A 19,168-nucleotide genomic window follows, 5' to 3' on the forward strand; every position below is an offset into this window, starting at 1 on the left:
GACAAATCTGTGTGTCCTCCAAATCTGTGGCAGACCTCCCCAATGCATTATACCGCACCCCATGTCATCTTTAGTCCAACAGTGATTCTCTCTAATTGCCACCTTTTTTCTATCCCATGGACCCTTTTCATAGGTGGGACTGGTTTTAAGGCCCAGTTGCTGGTGAAGGATCCAGCTGGAGGATGAGAAAGTGTGTGTTCTGGCTTCAAGCCCCACTTCCCATGCAGAACCTAGGAATGGCAGAGCCAGTACAGAGCCTAAAATCTGTACTGGCGCAGTCTTCAAGTGGTTCCTTACATTTTCGATTTCTGCTACTGCAGCTCCCATCAGAAGGAGAGAACAAGGGAAGGAGGCACAGGAGATTCTCTAGAGTGGAATTGTTTAATGGCTGACTGGGAGAGGAGGAGGGTTTGTTTTTTTTTCTTTACTGCTGACTGACTAGGATAGAGGAAGGCTCTTTGTAAGAGCATTTATTTTTAAAAGAAAACTATCTTCTTAAAATGACTGCCCAGTTGTAGGGCTGACCCATGAGATTGAAGACCAGACAGGACACCCTCCTCCTTCTGTCCCCAGTCCCACTAGGTCAGTGATGGCGAACCTTTCAGAGACCGAGTGTCCAAACAGCAACCCAAAATCTAATTACTCATCGCGAAGTGCCGGTACTCATTATGGGCGGGGTCACCACATATGACTCCACCCCATGATAGCCACACCCCCTTACACCAGCCATGGCGCATATAAACAGACATCATTGAAAATATTATACTAGTATAGGAGAAAAAAATAACATGATTTTCTTTCATTATAAATCATTTCTGTAAGTTATTACAGCTCCAGTATATCCAGTGCAAAATAAGACAGCAGATGTAAATTCTCAAATTGGACATATTCCAAACACTAAAATGAAAATAAAATGATTTTTTTACCTTTGTTGTCTGGTGATTTTGTTTTTCTATCCATATTGGTCCTAGTCGCTGATTCTGGTGATTTTGTTTTTCTATCCATATTGGTCCTAGTCGCTGATTCTGCTGCTATCTGTTCTCTTAACTCTGTTTCCAGGGCTTCCTTTCCATTTATTTCTTTACTTTCCTCCTTTCTTCTTCATTTCTTGCCCTCCATCCATGTCCAGCCACCCTCCTCTCCCCTCCAGCCGCCCATGTCCAGCCACCCTCCTCTCCTCCCTGCCCTCCCAGCGGCAGGCCTCCCACCCAGCACCAAGCCTCCCTCCCACCCAGCACCAGGCCATCCACCCACCCAGCACTCCCACCCAAGCACCAGGCCTCCCACCCACCCAAGCACCAGGCAGGCCTCTCTCCCTCCCACCCAAGCACCAGGCCACCCACCCAAGCACCCAAGCCTCTCTCCCTTCCACCCAGCACCAGGCCTCCCACCCACCCAAGCACCAGGCAGGCCGGCCACCCTCCCACCCACCCAGCAGGCCGCACTCCCACCCAAGCACCAGGCCTCGCTCCCTCCCTCCCACCCGGCGTGCACAAGGGCAAGCGTCAAGCATTCCTCCCTCCCTCCCACCCGGCACCAGCCCGCCATCCCTCCCTTCCTCTGAACCCGAAGAAATTTAAAAGTCTTCCCTTGTCCGAGTAGCTGGCGTCAGCATCAGCAGTAGCAGCAAAAAGCGTGCTGCTGGTTCAGCGCGTCTTCAGCCTTCCGTCTCTCAAGCTCTCTGGTCCCGCCCTAACAGGAAATGAGGGCGGGACCAGAGAGCTTGAGAGAAGGAAGGCTGAAGACGCGACAAACCAGCAGCATGCTTTTCGCTGCTGATGCTGACGCCGCCTACTCGGACAAGGGAAGACTTTTAAATTTCTTCGGGTTCGGAGGGAGGGATGGAGGCCGGGCGGGCTGGTGCTGGGTGGGAGGGAGGGAGGAATGCTTGACGGTGGGTGGGAGGGCTAAGTTTCGGGTGAGGCGACCGGCTGCGCGTGTGCCAACAGAGAGGGCTCCGCGTGCCTACAGCTGATATGTGGTCTCTGTTATTCAAAATGTTGAGAAATACTACAGTACTGGAATCTATTTGTATTGACTGCTTGAGACGCCTGTCTTTGACTAATAATGAGGAGTTGAATTCTTTGTGCTCGACATACTTTATTTATTTTGTAGATAGATAAGATTTAGCTTTTAGTGGAAGCACTGCTGGTGCTCTCTGTGTATTAAAACACTTTGTTTGGCTAGCATTGAAAAATCTTCCAGCCACCTGATAAGACTTGATTTCACAAAGCATCCAGCTGACCTTGGGATATTTCCTAGCCTTGGCTGCTGAAGAATAAAGCTATGTTGTCATTGCTCTGGCTCAGCTGTTGATATTTTTGTGACAGGGTCACTACCGCTTATGCGATGCTCTCTTCCTGATGGGTGAGCGTGAGCGGGCACTTGAGTCTAACGAGAGAGCTCAAGACCTGTGCAGGCATGGCCCTGAGGGGGTGAAAGATCTGATGCAACAGAACGCGAAGTTCAGAAAGCAGATGGAAGTTATGAAAGGTAAATATTGGGCATTTACTCCCCCCCCCCCCCCCCCAATTTGCCACCTCACTCTAGCAATGCCTTGCCTGGTGTTCTGAGTTTATGAAAGTATTTGGCAGCTGGCTTAAAGCTTACTTCTGTTTTTGGACTCTATTTTATTTTTGACATTAACTTTCAAACATACAATGATATTTAGATACACTTTGAGACAAAGCACATCACAAAACTAAACAGTAGATGTGGTTGTAGATTGAGCACAACACAAATTAAGTAATATTAAGCAGAGCTTCCCAAACGTGTCCTGCAGACCCAATATCCAGTCAGGTGTTGAAAATACCCACAATGAGTATGTGACATATTTTTGCATGCAGTAGGTCTCCAGCATATGCGGGTTGGTCTTCATATTCATTGTGAGTATCAAGAAAACCTGACTAGCTGTGGGGTCTGCAGGACAGGTTGGGAAGCCATGATAAAAGGCTATTCTGACTTCTAGGGTACACTTGCATTCAGAACTAACTTGTATCCAAAGGTACTTGTTTTTCTGTTTTAACTAGAATTGTGACTTCAGTGTTAAGCATCTTGTTGTTACTAGGACTCTATAGTGTAATGGAATAGGGAAATATGTCCCAATGACTTGGTAAACCTAATGCAAGTGTAAGGGTATTCCATTATCAGCTATTTCAGAAGGTCTGTTCACCCTGAATCATTTAGCTGCTGGACAATCCCACCACATAGGCAAAAAGTCATCAATATGGCCCCTTGCATTCTTTAGTAGCAGTTGTGTGTGTGAAAAATTTGTAAAAATAATTGGGGGCCTGGTAAATTGTGTGATAAACCACCAGTTTCACCCTTCTACTGCAAAAGGAAATGATATGGGCCTCCAGCATCAAATAACGGCATCTTTGTATTCACCAGATAAGTCCAGAACCTATTATGTCCATCGACTAGCAGATGGAGACAAGAGAACAAATGATTGTGACCCCTGCCCTATAAGGACACTGTGCATGCTCAGCTCCTCAGTATTTCTCTGTCTTCAGCAGATGGTGAAAGGCAGACCCTGCAGCTCCTGATCCAGTGTGAGAGCTAATAGCCAGTTGAGCAGAGGGTGGCAGGCCTATTGGGGTCTGTTTTATTTTGGAGGAATACTCAAGAGGCATATGAATTCCTACCCCCTCCCCCAACAAAGAAGCTGCTTATTTTTTCCTCCCTCCTCTTTGCCCAGAACTGCTCATAAAACAGAGAGCACACAACTATTTCTCTGTAGAGCATTTTTATAAAGCAGAGACAGCAAGACCAGATTTGCCTGTGGAAATGGGTTGAGGTAAACTGGATTATCTCGCTGACAGACGAAAGCAGACGTTTCTCCCTTCTGGAAATTCAGCCTTATGGAGGCAAAGTGGGGTGGACTGTTTTTGATGCCAAGAGAGGCATTGCAGCAGTCTAGGTTTTCAACATGTCCTGATTCTATTTACTGCCAGCAGCAGTTGTAGGTTCAGGCTATTCATGGAGTCCTTGGTGGAGAATGCCAAATGCTGCTCCCAGTGCGGCACAGCGCATCAGGGCATTGTGGGACATGTTGTGATAGCTCATCAAGGGCTGTGGATTGTGGGGCAGCGCATTGAGAGTGATTAGGCACAAGCTCGGCCTTTGTTGGGCCCTAAAGGAGTCAGTGCAGGAGCATCAGTTTAGAGCCTCATTCCCTTGAAGTAGTGCAAATGGGCCGTTGTCCCCACGTTCTCCTCCTCCATCTTGATTAGCCTGGTCTTAAGTGTTTGAGATGCAGCAGGGCAGAGAGTTAGGGACCCTCAGAGGACCATCAGCTCTGCTAGGGGATTCCCAAATTCCCCTTGGAGCAGGGGAATTGCCTTCCCCAGAGTTTATTTTGCTCCTGTATAAAACATTTATAATAAGGAAGACTCGGGGTCAATGATTCCAGTTCCCAAAGAGGAATGGTAAGTAGGGTGATGCTGCATTTACTTCGTTGTTCTCCCCCCCCACCCTCCCAAAAAAAGGTTAATTATGTCAGATTCTAGCAGTGACTCAAGCACTCAAGGTGTTCCATTTCATGATGGAATCCTTGCAATTGGTGATGACAACACTGCGAAAGGGGGTTGTTCCTAACTTCCCTAGACCTCAAAGATACCAATCTACACGTTGCTATACTCGGCGTTTAAGGTTCATGATTCTGAGGCAGTACTTCCAATTTTAGACAATGCCTTTTGGCTTGACTGTGGCTCCCAGAACCTTTCCAAGGTGGTAGTTGTAGCAGCATTCTTTCTTTGGGAAGGACTCGGAGTTTATCCTTATTTGGATGACTAGTTGATTCGAGCAAGCTTAGGGCAGTAGGCTGTTCAGGCAGCATCTTGAGTAATGGAGCTTCGGTCCATGGGCTTGCATGGTCAATGCTGGCAAGAGCCACCCTGTTCAACACAATTTCTTGTGGTACAGATGAACAGAAACCCCACGCTGTTCCAAACAGCTCTCTAAATTTAGCACCGGAATGGTGTGGGGCATTTAACGCCCCTATGATCGAGCTAATAGCAAGCAAATTTAGGTGCGCTGTTAGATCTGATCATAGGGGTATTTCTGCGGGAGGATTGTGCAAGGCACAGTCCTCCCACAGTTGTTGTTTTGACAGGTCTGGGCTGTCAAAAAAAAAAAAAAAGCCCCCAGATCTGTCAAACAGCAGAATAGATTTGACAGGTCTGAGAGTTTTTCCCCAAACGTGTCAAACCTAAGCCTGCCCCCCCTCCAAACACTAGAAAGACCCCGTGGCCTACCTTGAAGTTGAAGGAGGGAGGGATTATCACTTCTTCCCTCCTCTGTGGGCATCTCCTCAAAATGACAGCGCCCTGCCTTGTGCATCCTGGAATTCACTGGATGAGGCTTAACCCTTATATGGAAGTTAAGCCCCGCCCTGTTCATCCCATGATGCACTGGGCAGGGTGCCACCGTTTTGAGGAGGCACCCCACAGAGGAGGGAGGGAGCGCTAGTCTCTCCAGTTTTGAGGTAGGCCGTAGTGGGGGGGAGGGTGTAGAGGGCTAGCAGTCCCACTGGAATGCCAGGATCTTGTTAGGCTAGCAATCCCACTGGACCACCAGGTCTTTTAAGTGTTTGGGGGGTGGGGGAGTCTGGAGGTCCGGTGTCTTTGGGGTGGGGGAAGTGGGCTTAGGTTTGACAGGTCTCAGAGAAAATCCCAGACCTGTCAAATATCTTCTGTTGGTCTCCTCCATTCCTTGCTTGCTAGTAAACCCTAATGCCAGCTCCGAGCTGGTGTAGGGTTTGCAGCGCAAGTAGCGTCCTTGTATGGTGCGCTGCCTGCTGATCATAAGGGAAGAATGTGGGAGACCCTTGTTTGCATGCAGTTAGCATTGTGAAAAATTACAGAAGGACCTTACGAGACTGGGAGACTGGGCTTCTAGATGGCAGATGACGTTGAATGTGAGCAAGTGCAAGGTGATGCATGTGGGAAAAAAGAACCCGAATTATAGCTACGTCATGCAAGGTTCCACGTTAGGAGTTACAGACCAAGAAAGGGATCTGGGTGTCGTCGTCGATAATACACTGAAACCTTCTGCTCAGTGTGCTGCTGCGGCTTGGAAAGCGAATAGAATGTTGGGTATTATTAGGAAAGGTATGGAAAACAGGTGTGAGGATGTTATAATGCCATTGTATCGCTCCATGGTGCGACCGCACCTTGAGTATTGTGTTCAATTCTGGTTGCCGCATCTCAAGAAAGATATAGTGGAATTGGAAAAGGTGCAGCGAAGGGCGACTAAAATGATAGCGGGGATGGGACGACTTCCCTATGAAGAAAGACTAAGGAGGCTAGGGCTTTTCAGCCTGGAGAAGAGACGGCTGAGGGGAGACATGATAGGGGTATATAAAATAATGAGTGGAGTGGAACAGGTGGATGTGAAGCGTCTGTTCACGCTTTCCAAAAATACTAGGACTAGGGGGCATACGATGAAACTAGTGTAGTAAATTAAAAAAAAAATCGGAGAAACTTTTTCTTCACCCAACGCGTAATTAAACTCTGGAATTCGTTTCCGGAGAATGTGGTGAAGGCGTTTAGCTTGGCAGAGTTTAAAAGGGGGTTAGACGGTTTCCTAAAGGACAAGCCCATAAACCACTACTAAATGGACTTGGGAAAAAATCCACAATTCCAGGAATAACATGTATAGAATGTTTGTACGTTTGGGAAGCTTGCCAGGTGCCCTTGGCCTGGATTGGCCGCTGTCGTGGACAGGATGCTGGGCTCGATGGACCCTTGGTCTTTTCCCAGTGTGGCATTACTTATGTACTTATGATTATCTAAGAGCCAAGCTGTAAGACAAAATGGAGACTAATCTTCAATTACCACAGTCCCCTGCACCAGAAGTCATTTTCCCTGGGGAGCCAAATCTGTTCTCCATACCAAAGCCTTTGGGACCAGTCTCATGATAAACCCACTCTTGCGAGTTAACGACTTTGAATAACTTTGTGTCATCAGCAAATTTAATTACCTCGCTAGTTACTCCCATCTCTAAATCATTTATCTAATATAATAAAACGCACCGTGAACGTTCTAATGAGGACAACGTTCTGAAGTCACTAAAACACTCCCTGAAGGGTTCGTGGCGTTCGTGGTGTGAAGCCACCCAGCCGTCTCTGCCCCGCCCTCGCGTCAAACGTCATGATGTCGAGGGCGGAGCGGAAACAAGAACAAACAAATCCGGCAGCGCAGCGTCAGGGAAGGAGGCGGCGCTCCCGACGTCTCCAGCCTTCCCTTCGCTGAGATCCGCCTTCTTCTGACGTCAAAGATGACGTCAGAAGAAGGCGGAACACAGCGAAGGAAAGGCTAGACGTCGGGAACGCCGCCTCCTTCCCTGACGCTGCGCTGCCGGAACCGCCACGGAGGTAAATTTAAAAAGAAGGAAAAAAAAAAAAAAAGGGAAAGAGAAGAGGATGGGCAGTAAAGAAGAACAATGGGAGTGGGAAGGCAGGGGAGAAACGACAGCATGGATCCGAAGGGGGAGGGCAAGGATGCGAAGGGGGGGGGAGAAGAGGGCGGGCCAGGCTGGGACATGGGAGAGAGAGGAGCATGGATGCGAGGGGGGGTCATGGAAGGGAGAGAGGGGACTTGCAGGAAAAGGATGAATGGAGGCGACAGGGGACAGAGGAGCATGGATGGACATGGATTGGGAGGGCAGGCCTCAGGGAGAAAGGGGAATTGCTGAAAAGGGATGAATGGAGGGGGCAGGTGACAGAGGAGCATGGAAGGGCATGGATTGGGAGGGCAGGGCTCAGGGAGAGGGGAATTGCTGGATAGGGATGAATGGAGGGGACAGATGGGCATGGATGGATATGGATTGCAGGGCAGGCCTCAGGGAGAGAGGGGAATTGCTGGATAGGGATGAATGGAGGGGCCAGGTGACAGAGGAGCATGGAAGGGCATGGATTGGGAGGGCAGGGCTCAGGGAGAGAGGGGAATTGCTGGATAGGGATGAATGGAGGGGGCAGGTGACAGAGGAGCATGGATGGGCATGGATTGGGAGGGCAGGGCTCAGGGAGAGAGGGGAATTGCTGGATAGGGATGAACGGAGGGGACAGATGGGCATGGATGGATATGAATTGCAGGGCAGGGAGAAAGGGGAATTGCTGGATAGGGATGAATGGAGGGGACAGGTGACAGAGGAGCATGGATGGCCATGGATTGGGAGGGCAGGGCTCAGGGAAAGAGGGGAATTGCTGGAAAAAGATGAATGGAGGGGGCAGGGGACAGATGGGCATGGATTGGGAGGGCACGATTCACACACACACTCTCACAAACACACTCACACCCAGACTCACTCTCTCTCTCACGCACACACACTCACACTTTCACTCTGACTCTCAAACAGTCACTCTCACATACACTCTCCCAAACATACACACTCCGAGGAAAACCTTGCTAGCGCCCGTTTCATTTGTGTCAGAAACGGGCCTTTTTTACTAGTAAATATATAAAAAAGCAGCGGTCCTAGCACAGACCCCTGAGGAACCCCACTAACTACCCTTCTCCATTGTGAATCCTGCCCATTTAACCCCACTCTCTGTTTGTTTCCTATCCTTCAACCAGTTTTTAATCCACAATAGGACTTTTCCTCCTATCCCTATCTCCAATTTCCTCTGTAGCCTTTCATGAGGTACCTTGTCAAACGCCTTTTGAAAATCCAGATATACAATATCAACCGGCTCCCCTTTGTCCACATGTTTGTTTACTCCTTCAAAGAATTGAATCATACCTAAGGCAGCAAGTTTAGTTATTTCTACAGAGCTTTAGGTTAGGAAGCATTCCACCTTGGCCTGTTTGAGGGTTTGGCAAATGTTTGAAGTGTTGTGACAGAGATTTTACATCCCTTTCGTATTTCTATTGCCAACATTTTGTCCTGCAGGGGTTTAGCAGTAGGTTTATTTCAAGGCCAGTTGGATAGATCATCTTTGGCACCCCATCCTGACAGTCTGTTTCCTAAAGGCAGCAATGCGAATCAGACCTCCTCTAGACCCAAGTAGAATTTAATACTGGTTTGCAAGGCCTTGAGTCAAACAGTCTTTAAGCCCTTGAAGAAAGTAATTCTTGAGGACCTTACTTTAGGCAGTGTTCCTCCTTGCCATTTCTTTGGGCTTGTCAGAGTGTCAGTTACAAGCATGATGGAGCAGATATCCCTTCCTATGTTTTGCTGAAGCAGGAGTCATGATCCATAAAATGCCATCGATTTTCATTTGAATCAGTTTCTCAGTCATCCTTTCTTTAGGAAGGAGGATTGTGGAACTGACTTTTAATGCTCTAGATCTTTTAGATGTGCATTGTGTTCTCATGCATTACTTGGAGGTTACCAATAATTTTCAGTGGTTGAAAAGATTTGTTTGTCCTTTTTGGGGGTGTTCAGAAAGGTCAGGTGGCTTCAAAGGTCACCACTGCGCGGTGGCTGAAAAAGGAGATTTCTTCCACCTGTATCCAGGTTGGAAGGTGGCCTTCTGCAGCTTTGTGGACACACTCCACAAGGGGCATAGCAGTCTCTTGGGTTGAGTTGAATGTGGTGTCCCAGATGTACTTGTAGAGTAGCAACTTAGTCCTTACTTCATATGTTTGCAAAGCACTACAGACTGGACGTTGATGCAAGGACAGATTCTTTTACAGCAAGAGTGGGTTTATCATGAGTACTGCTTTTTGCTACATCCCACAGTTTCTAGACTAGTCTTGAGAGGACAATAACAGCTAAATTTCTTTCTTTGAGACACACTAGACCAATCCAACTTCCCTCCCTGTTTTCTGCCTCTCTACAAGAGTCTCAGGGTTAGTCTGCCAGATAAGGGCATTTTTTTTCCTTATTTGGCACACATTGTAGTAGAATGGGAGTATATCTTTAAAAATATTCCTAAACCCAATTGTGTTCATCTTTTCAACAAGGTAATCACTTATTCATCAGAATTCCTTTTTATATTTTTCATATATTGTATATAAACTCGCAAAGTTAAATTTTATTTCCTAAATTTTTAATGTTTAAAGTGTTCTCGTAAAACCAGTGGTGGTTTATAAAAACAAACAAACAAAAAAAAAACCAAAATAGAAGGCTACTAAAGTTTCCATCATAGCACACTACTGCTGAGCTTGTTGGAGCACAGTGGTTTAGCTGTTATAAAACAGTGACAATTCACTATTTATAGTCAGAAGAAATCTCGAGTGTGCCATGTAAGTGTATCCTCAAAGTAGCCCTTCTGAATAGTCATTCTATAAACAATATTCTCTTTTTCTATAGTAGGCAAACCACTGCAGTAGCAAAGGGGCTCATGCCATGGAATAGTGGTTGCAACAGAGGGACACTCTCAATAGCAAAAGTGACTGCAGTGAGCAAGTTGTTAATAAATGTATTGGCAGCTTTGTGGTTAATGCACTAAACATAATTTATCCCTTCACTCCTCCCTCCCATTTCCCCACAGAGACAGACTTTGTGTCACTGACTCTGTAATTTTGGCAAGATCCTGTTTCCTCTTCTACCTCCCTGTAATGACCATACAGTTCTCCTTTTGTCTTTAGCCTTTTGGAAGTTCACAGAGACCTAGATGGTCAGCAGTGTGACTGCATGCATGTTTCTGAAGTTTACATTTGTAGAGCTTGTTGGCATCCTGTGTGGGTGAAAGATTCTTTCTTATTTTTATTGCTTTTTAAATAGCAGCTTTAGATCCTCCTCCTCCTTTTTTTTTTTTTCTTTCTTTTCTTTTTAACTGATTTTGGTGCATGAGTTTTGTGCTACTTGGTTAACCTTTTGTTCACTGATTGATGTATTGTTTTCTTCCTTTTGAAGGTATTAAACAGAATAAGACTAAATACAAGAAAAATCTGTTTGAGAAAAAGTAAGTTTAATGTATTACTTCCTAAAATGTATTTTATTCAAGCTTCATAATTCAGTACGGTTGCATTTAGGCGAAGCCCAAGATTTAAACATAAATATTATGTAGGCCGTGGACTGGTAGCTTTTAATGTACATCAGTTTGCTTCACAACTGACTGCATTTGTATTTTCTCTAGAGGAAAAAATAAAATACTTTTTAAAAAAATATATATGCTGGTCCAGATTTGGCCTATCCTGGTCACTCGGTGGTATTGCTGTGTTTCTAGGTAGGAAACCTGGGTTTAATTCCTGATATGCTGGTCCAGATTTGGCCTATCCTGGTCACTCGGTGGTATTGCTGTGTTTCTAGGTAGGAAACCTGGGTTTAATTCCTGAATTTGGCTTCTGCTCCCTAGGCTGTCTGGGGCTGTGGATACTGTAGCGGCAGTGTTTACAGCTCCTATTGAGTTGGGAGAAGGAGTCCTGATTATTGTAGATCAGCAGCACCTGGTGGACCAACTTAAGGTGTGAGAATATTGGATTCTAGAGGGGACTATGGTCTGTGACCCCTGGTCAAGTATGGTAACTGCAGCGACTGGGCAAATTGGGGATTATGATATAGGGAGGAGAAGCCTAAGCATCCATAAATAAAGGCTTATGGTTTTGTAGCCCAACAGGAACCAATTCTGTTTGTTTGCAGTCCAAAATTAGCCCTCCCCCCCAAAAAAAGAATGTGTATATGTGTATTACATAAGATAAAAACAAAATTTACGTGGTTGAGTCCACCCTCCCTACTCTAGTCTCAAATTTAGCATTTGATGATTGTGTGTTTTCTGTAAGTGATTCTCTGAAGTTACTCTGTATTTGGTTAAACCCTAGTTTCTTAGGCTATACAAGTAAATACTTTAGTTAAAAAGATTTTCATGACTTTAAAAAAATGTTAGGTAAGATTAGGCACTATTTTTCAATACAGATTAATTTACAATATGGTTCAGTCATTGGTCCTGTCACAAACAGACCCTTGTAATATAATTTTTCTTGGGTGGTTTAGAATCGATTCAGTTCAAATTAGACTATACAAATACAGCTGCCAGATTGCTGTGTTCGGCTCAGAGACACAATAAGAATGATTGCTCTGTTAATTGAATTGCATTGGTTTCCTTTAGAAGCAAGCGTTATTTTTAAAGCTTGCACTATGATTTTTAAAATTGTGCATGGCTTAGCTTCGTCGTATATGTCCGAGTTGGTTATACTATTTAAAAGGGGGTTTATTGTTTTCCAAAGAGTTTTATTGATAATTATCAAGAATACAGCTTATTTTTAAAGGTTTTTAATGGGATCCTAGACAGTTGCTTTTTAATGACTATTGATTATTAAATTTTAGCAGCATTGTTTTAGAAATTTTGATTTATTTCCCAGAAGTGTTCTGGCTTCTTAAGAGATTGTAATCCACATAGAAGTGCTTTACGGACTATAAGATCATATATTAGAATTTTCAAGGTATTGGAAAGGGGAAACTTGTTTTTGACCGAGGACAATCAGGCTGCTTGTTCTCACTGATGGGTCGGCGTCCACGGCGGCCCAGAGATGGCAATTTTCCAGAGCAAAATAAACAAAACTTTGCCAGAGCCTTCCAGCATGCAGGGTGCATGCGCGGCCGTCTTCCCGCCTGTCGCGCGAGTCCCCGCACAGTTTTTTCTTTTACCGTGGTGGAGAGTGGCTGCTTCGTCGGTCTCTCTCCTCAGGTCCAGAGAAAGAGTCTTCCTTTTTGGTATCACGTTTGGGAGTTTTTCTCCCTCTTTTGTCTTTCTTTAGTCTTTCTTTTATCCTGCCTACAAAACTTAAAAAAAAAACAAAAAAAACCCCCTAATTTCTTAGTTTGGCCCTTTAAGTTTCCTTTCGTTTTCGTCGCAGCCTTCTTAGGCCGCGTGTATGCTTTTTCTCATTTTTGTGCCCTTTTTATTGGCACAATTGCAAATTTTGACTTTGCCGCCGCTATTTTGCCGTCCATGTCTTCGAGGACTCCCAGCGGCTTCAAGAAGTGTACTTGGTGCAACCGGACGTTCTCAGGTACCGACCCCCACGCATGGTGTCTTCAATGCCTTGGGCCCGACCATCGCCCAGACACCTGTAAGTTGTGTCTTAGCCTTAAAAAGCGGACACAGGCTTCGGTGTGGCATCGGCTTCTGCTGCCACCAAGATCGACTCCCCATCGACATCGCCGCTGGCATGGGAGTCGACTTCTCGACATCGCCGTCGAGGACATGGTTCCTCGGCATCGAGACGGGCCCGGTTTCGGACTGCAGTTGAGGAACTCTTTGTTCGATACCAGTGAGGATGCCTCGTGGGATGAAGGGCAAGATCCCAGGTATTTCTCTTCCAAGGAGTCTTGTGGTCTTCCTTCTGATCCTACTCCTTCACCAGAAACAAAGCTTTCTTCCCCGGAGAGTCTTTCTTTCTCTTCATTTGTCCGGGAAATTACTGTGGCTATTCCCTTCCCTGTGGTATCTGAGGATGAGCCCAGGACTGAGATGCTCGAGGTCCTTGACTATCCTTTGCCACCTAAGGAGTTATCCACCGTTCCTTTGCATAATGTGCTCAAGGAGACACTTAATGTGGAACTGGATGAAACCACTAAGTAATCCCACCATTCCTAAGAAAGCTGAGTCCCAATATCGGATTCACGGAGAACCTGAGCTGATGAAGTCGCAGTTACCTCACAACTCTATGGTTGTGGATTCCGCTCAAGAGAGCCAGGAGTTCTAGAGACTTTGTTTTGGCGCCCCCGGGAAGAGAATCTAGAACCCTGGACTCCTTTTGGGAGAAAGGCTTATCAGGCCTCTATGCTTGTGGCCAAAATTCAATCCTACCAGCTCTACACGAGCATTCACTTGAGGAACATGGTGAAGCAGCTGGCGGACTTGGTTGATAAGCTCCCTCCAGAGCAGGCCAAGCCCTTTCAGGAGGTGGTCAGGCAGCAGAAGGCGTGTCGTAAATTCCTGTCCAGGGGTGCTTACGATTCTTTTGATGTTGCATCCAGAACCGCTGCCCAAGGTATAGTGATGCACAGACTCTCATGGCTGCATGCCTCTGGCCTGGACAATCAAGTCCAGCAGCGGATTGCGGATGTCCCTTGTTGGGGGGATAATATTTTTGGTGAGAAAGTCGAGCAAGTGGTTGATCAGATCACGCAGTGGGAAACCGCTATGGACAATCTCTCCCGCCGGGCGCTTTCTGCTACTACCTCATCAGGTAGACGATTTTTCCTGGGAAGGAAGAATGCTCCCTATGCTTATAAAAAGCGTTTGTACAATCCTCCTTCTCGACAGCCTTCTCAGGCTCATCCCCAGCGTGCTCGTTCTCCCCAGCAAAAGCAAGGGACGGGCTTTTTACTGGCTGCAGCTGAGCATAGCTGCTATAAAGGTGTCTGTGCCGGATGACTTGCCGGTCGGGGAGAGGTTAACATTTTTTCACCAAAGGTGGCCTCTGATAACCTCTGATCGGTGGGTTCTTCAAATTGTCCGGTTAGGATACTCGCTCAATTTGAAATCCAGACCTCCAAATTGCCCACCAGGAGCTCAATCCTTCAGCTTCCAGCACAGGCAGGTACTTGCAGAGCAACTCTCCGCCCTTCTCGGCGCCAATGCGGTTGAGCCCGTTCCACCAGGGCAAGTAGGGCTGGGATTCAATTCCAGGTACTTTCTTGTGCAAAAGAAAACAGGGGCGGGATGCGTCCCATCCTAGACCTAAGGGCCCTGAACAAATTCCTAGTCCCACCCTTCTTCCCGTGATTCGGGAGAATGATTGGCTATGCTCTCTGGACTTAAAGGATGCTTATACACACATCCCGATACTTCCAGCTCACAGGAGGTATCTTCGATTCCGTCTGGGAACGCACACTTCCAGTATTGTGTGCTGCTCTTTGGTCTGGCATCTGCGCCCAGGGTCTTTACAAAATGCCTGGCAGTAGTTGCAGCGTCGCTACGCAGACTGGGAGTCCATGTGTTCCCTTATTTCGACGATTGGCTGATGAAGAACACATCAGAGGCAGGAGCTCTACAGTCCATGCAGATGACTATTCAACTGCTGGAGCTACTCGGGTTTGTTATTACCCCAAGTCCCATCTTTTCCCTGTTCAGAAACTGGAATTTATAGGAGCTCTGCTGGACTCGCAGACGGCTCGTGCCTATCTTCCAGAGGCGAGAGCAGACAATCTTCTGTCTCTAGTTTCCTTGGCCAGGGCGTCTCAGCAGATGTTGAGACTTCTAGGCCATATGGCCTCCACAGTCCATGTGATACCCATGGCCCGTCTTCACATGAGATCAGCTCAGTGGACCCTAGCTTCTCAGTGGTAACAAGCTGCAGGGGATCTAGAGGATGAAATCCAGCTGTCCACAATTCCCTTCAGTGGTGGACAGTTCGATCCAATTTGACCATGGGACGTCCCTTTCAAATTCCTCAGTCACAAAAAGTGCTGACAACAGATGCATCCCTCCTGGGGTGGGGAGCTCATGTCGATGGGCTTCACACTCAAGGAGTTTGGTCCCTCCAGGAAAAAGGTCTTCAGATCAATCTCCTGGAGTTGCGAGCGGTCTCTGCTCCCAATTCCGCCTTCCTGTTTTTGACCCCACAAAAAAAAAAAAGAAGAACAGTGAGGAGCTGTTCTTCAAGGCCTGCTGGTCATAGTGCTCTGAGTATGCACACACATTCATCTGGTCCTTCCCTTCCCTCTCCCCCCTTTTCTAGTGTAACTGCGCCTCTGCCTCCTCTCTCTTCAGTAATGGGAGGGGTTCCTAGTGTACCTCTGGGAGCTGATTGGAACAACAAGTTGGGGTGGAGTAGAGGAAGACGAGTAAGGAACACAGAACTCATACAGAGCCTTGTGGAATCCTGAGGTCATTTATGACTCCATACAGTTTTGCTTTCAGGGGTCAAGTGGAAAGTCTTTGGCTGGGATGCTGTGGTGGCCTTCCTTCATCAGGATGTCTGCTCCCTCTGAGAGGGCATGCTGCTGCACTGTTCAGCACTTCATCTCCTCTGTTAGCAGCCTTTGCCACGTGTGTGCAGTCTCTCCCTGAAGAAACTGTAAGGCAGGCAACCTCTGGTGGCGCGTTGCAGATAGGTTGGGGCAGCCAGGTGCGGTAGAGTTTGGTCAGGGCAGTTCCCTGGAGCCAAATTTTGCAGAAAGCTCCATCATTTTGGCAGTGCTCTCTTCCATTTGGGCTCTCGCTGATGAGCCCTCGGTGCTTACGAGATATGATTCATGAGGTGATGTGCCTCCCTTCTTGCTAGAGTGTGTGCTCTTATTGCTCCAGGCTTTCTGTTTGAAGCAGGGCTTACCAGTTCCTGCAGTGCTGGTACCATTGGGGACCTAAGAGACAGGGGGTCCTTTAGAGGCAAAATTGCTACATTTGGCTGATAGGCAGGAACAGGGTGACTTGGCCTGGTTGGGTTCTTTCGCATCCTTAGATAATTTTTTGGATGTTGAGGACTTGTGGGAACATAGTAACATAGTAAATGACGGCAGAAAAAGACCTGCACGGTCCATCCAGTCTGCCCAACAAGATAAACTCATATGTGCTAGTTTTTTGTGTATACCTTACCTTGATTTGTACCTGTCTTTTTCAGGGCACAGACCGTATAAGTCCGCCCAGTACTATCCCCGCCTCCCAACCACCAGCCCCGCCTCCCACCACCGGCTCTGGCACAGACCATATAAGTCTACCCAGCACTATCCCCGCCTCCCAACCACCAGCCCTGGCACAGACCGTATAAGTCTGCCCAGCACTAGCCCCGCCTCCCAACCGTCTCTGCCACCCATTCAAGGCTAAGATGACCCTCAGGTTGAGGGAGCTAATATTCCTCCCGGAAAGGACCCATCATTGGATGTTACTATGTCATGGGCTTCAATCTGAGGGGTGTTTTTCTTGCTGTGATTGTCAATTTAGCTCAGCTGGCTCGGGCCCTCCTCTGTTCGTTTCACTCAATCTGTGTTTAACCAATGCCCAACACAATTGTGTTTCACTCTACGCATCATCAGAGCGATGATTCTGATCCTAAAAAAACAGTGAGGAATACTATCTTGCTTCCTACTACTACTACTTAACATTTCTAAAGCGCTACTAGGGTTACGCAGCGCTGTACAATTTAACATAAAAAGACAGGCCCTGCTCAAAGAGCTTACAATCTAAAGGACAAGTGAGTAGACTTCCTAGATTATGTTTCTATATTATGTTCCTAGATTATGTTTCTGATAAATCACTTTGTGTTTATATGTTTCACATACCTTATCATATTTTCTATTTCATTATGCTCTACATATTTAAATAATTGTGATAGCAACATTACCTTTTCAACTAAAGTAGGAAGTGACCAATGTGAATTTTTGGATATGACAATTAATTACTCTGAGGGTTCCTTCTCTACAAACGTTTTCCACAAATCTACTGATAGAAATACCTTGTTACATTATACAAGTCACCATCCCACCCCATTAAAAGATGGTATCCCCATTGGACAGTTTTTAAGGATACGCAGAATATGTACCTATAAGGAAGATTTCTTGGATCAGGCAGAATTGATGTGAAAGCGCTTCAGAGAACGGGGTTACCCTAAAAAAAATTGTGCACCCACAATTCCAGGAATAACATGTATAGAATGTTTGTACGTTTGGGAAGCTTGCCAGGTGCCCTTGGCCTGGATTAGCCGCTGTCATGGACAGGATGCTGGACTCATTGGACCCTTGGTCTTTTCCCAGTGTGGCATTACTTATGTACTTATATAAAGCATTTAAAAGGGCATATAATGCACATCGGGAGTGGCTGCTAGAGAAGGGGAGGGAAAGTAAAGAAAATAGAATTTCATGTATCCTCCCGTATGTAGCAAACATTGAAAGAGTGAAAAAAATCATACAAAAACATTGGACTCTGTTTGGGCTTCATAAGGTATTTCAACATACCCCCAGATTTACATACAAGAGGGGATTAAATTTGGGAGAGAAATTAAGAAAAGGCAGGAGTGTTTCAAACACAGAAGGGGGTCACTATAAATGTACAGGTTGTAGATATTGCCCTTTTAGTAATGGAAGGTAAATGGATTAGGATCCCTAATCAGGACAAAGAAAAAAGGTTTTACTTAGAGTAAAACAAATTTTGAGTCTGATTATGTTATATACGCAATCCAGTGCCCATGTGGCTTGATATACATAGGACAAACAATAAAGAAAATTAAATACTGAATTGCACAACATCTAAGCAATATAAGACTGAGTAAAAGGGAAGCCCCACTGGTGAATCACTGGATCTAATTAGGACATGGAGTGGAAGAATTGAGATTTACGGTATTGGTACAAATAGAAGCCACCAGGGGGGGCAATATACTACACAATATGTTAAAGATAGAACAATGTTTTATCTTCCAATGGAGGACAGTTTCTCCAACAGGATTAAACAAAACTATTGAGTGGGCGGGGTTATAAAAGACAGGAACTGTGCAATCCACTGGTGAAGGGACAGAAACTTGGATGGACCCATGAGTGTTGTCTGAGGAGGAGTAATCCCCATTTGATACAGGCAGGTGGGTGTTCCGACCTGACTGAGCTGTAGAGCATAATGAAATAGAAAATATGATAAGGTATGTGAAACATATAAACACAAAGTGATTTATCAGAAACATAATCTAGGAAGCAAGATAGTATTCCTCACTGTTGTTTTTTTAGAATCAGAATCATCGCCCCTGATGATGCGTAGAGCGAAACACAATTGTGTTGGGCATTGGTTAAACACAGACTGAGTGAAATGAACAGGGGAGGGATTAACAATGGAGGTACTGTGTAGCCTGATCCAGTTGAGCTGAATTGGCAATCACAGCAAGAAAAACAGCCCTCAGATTGAAGCCCATGACATTGAGATGCAAATTGAAAAAAGAAGCAATTAACAATTCACCAGGAAAAGAGAGTCTTAGGAAAAGTAACTGTTTTATGATACCAGGGAGAGTCATTTTGACTGCTGTACTGGACATTAAGAACTTTTCTGTGGTTAGATATAGAATCACAGTTAAATTCTTTATAGAAAAAGGAAAGACAAACGGTGTTGTTAATATATGGGTGAGAACTCACTTTGGAACTTGTGATAGTTTGAATCACTCACGCTGTGAATTTAAAACAATTTAATGTTAGTTTGGTGTGAATGTGTGTGATTGAGTATGTGAAGGTGAGGGAGTTTTAATGTTTTATAGAATTATAAATTTGTAAGGAATAAAGAATAAATAAAGAATTCATATTAAAAACAACCAAAGTTACTAGGGTAATTGATATATAATTGTAACGTTTTGAGGAATTT

General features: G+C 45.8%; 1 protein-coding gene across 1 annotated transcript in view; it reads left to right on the top strand.

Moving 5' to 3' along the window:
* LOC115469500 (E3 ubiquitin-protein ligase TTC3-like) overlaps positions 1-19,168 on the top strand; it is a 299,116-nt gene that overhangs the window by 38,616 nt on the left and 241,332 nt on the right. The window contains exons 10-11 of the mRNA XM_030202218.1: positions 2,331-2,493; positions 10,804-10,852. Coding sequence (XP_030058078.1) covers positions 2,331-2,493; positions 10,804-10,852 — 212 coding nt within the window. The remainder of the gene's footprint in view (positions 1-2,330; positions 2,494-10,803; positions 10,853-19,168) is intronic.

Source organism: Microcaecilia unicolor, chromosome 4 (assembly GCF_901765095.1).
Source record: "Microcaecilia unicolor chromosome 4, aMicUni1.1, whole genome shotgun sequence".
Classification (NCBI taxonomy): domain Eukaryota; kingdom Metazoa; phylum Chordata; class Amphibia; order Gymnophiona; family Siphonopidae; genus Microcaecilia; species Microcaecilia unicolor.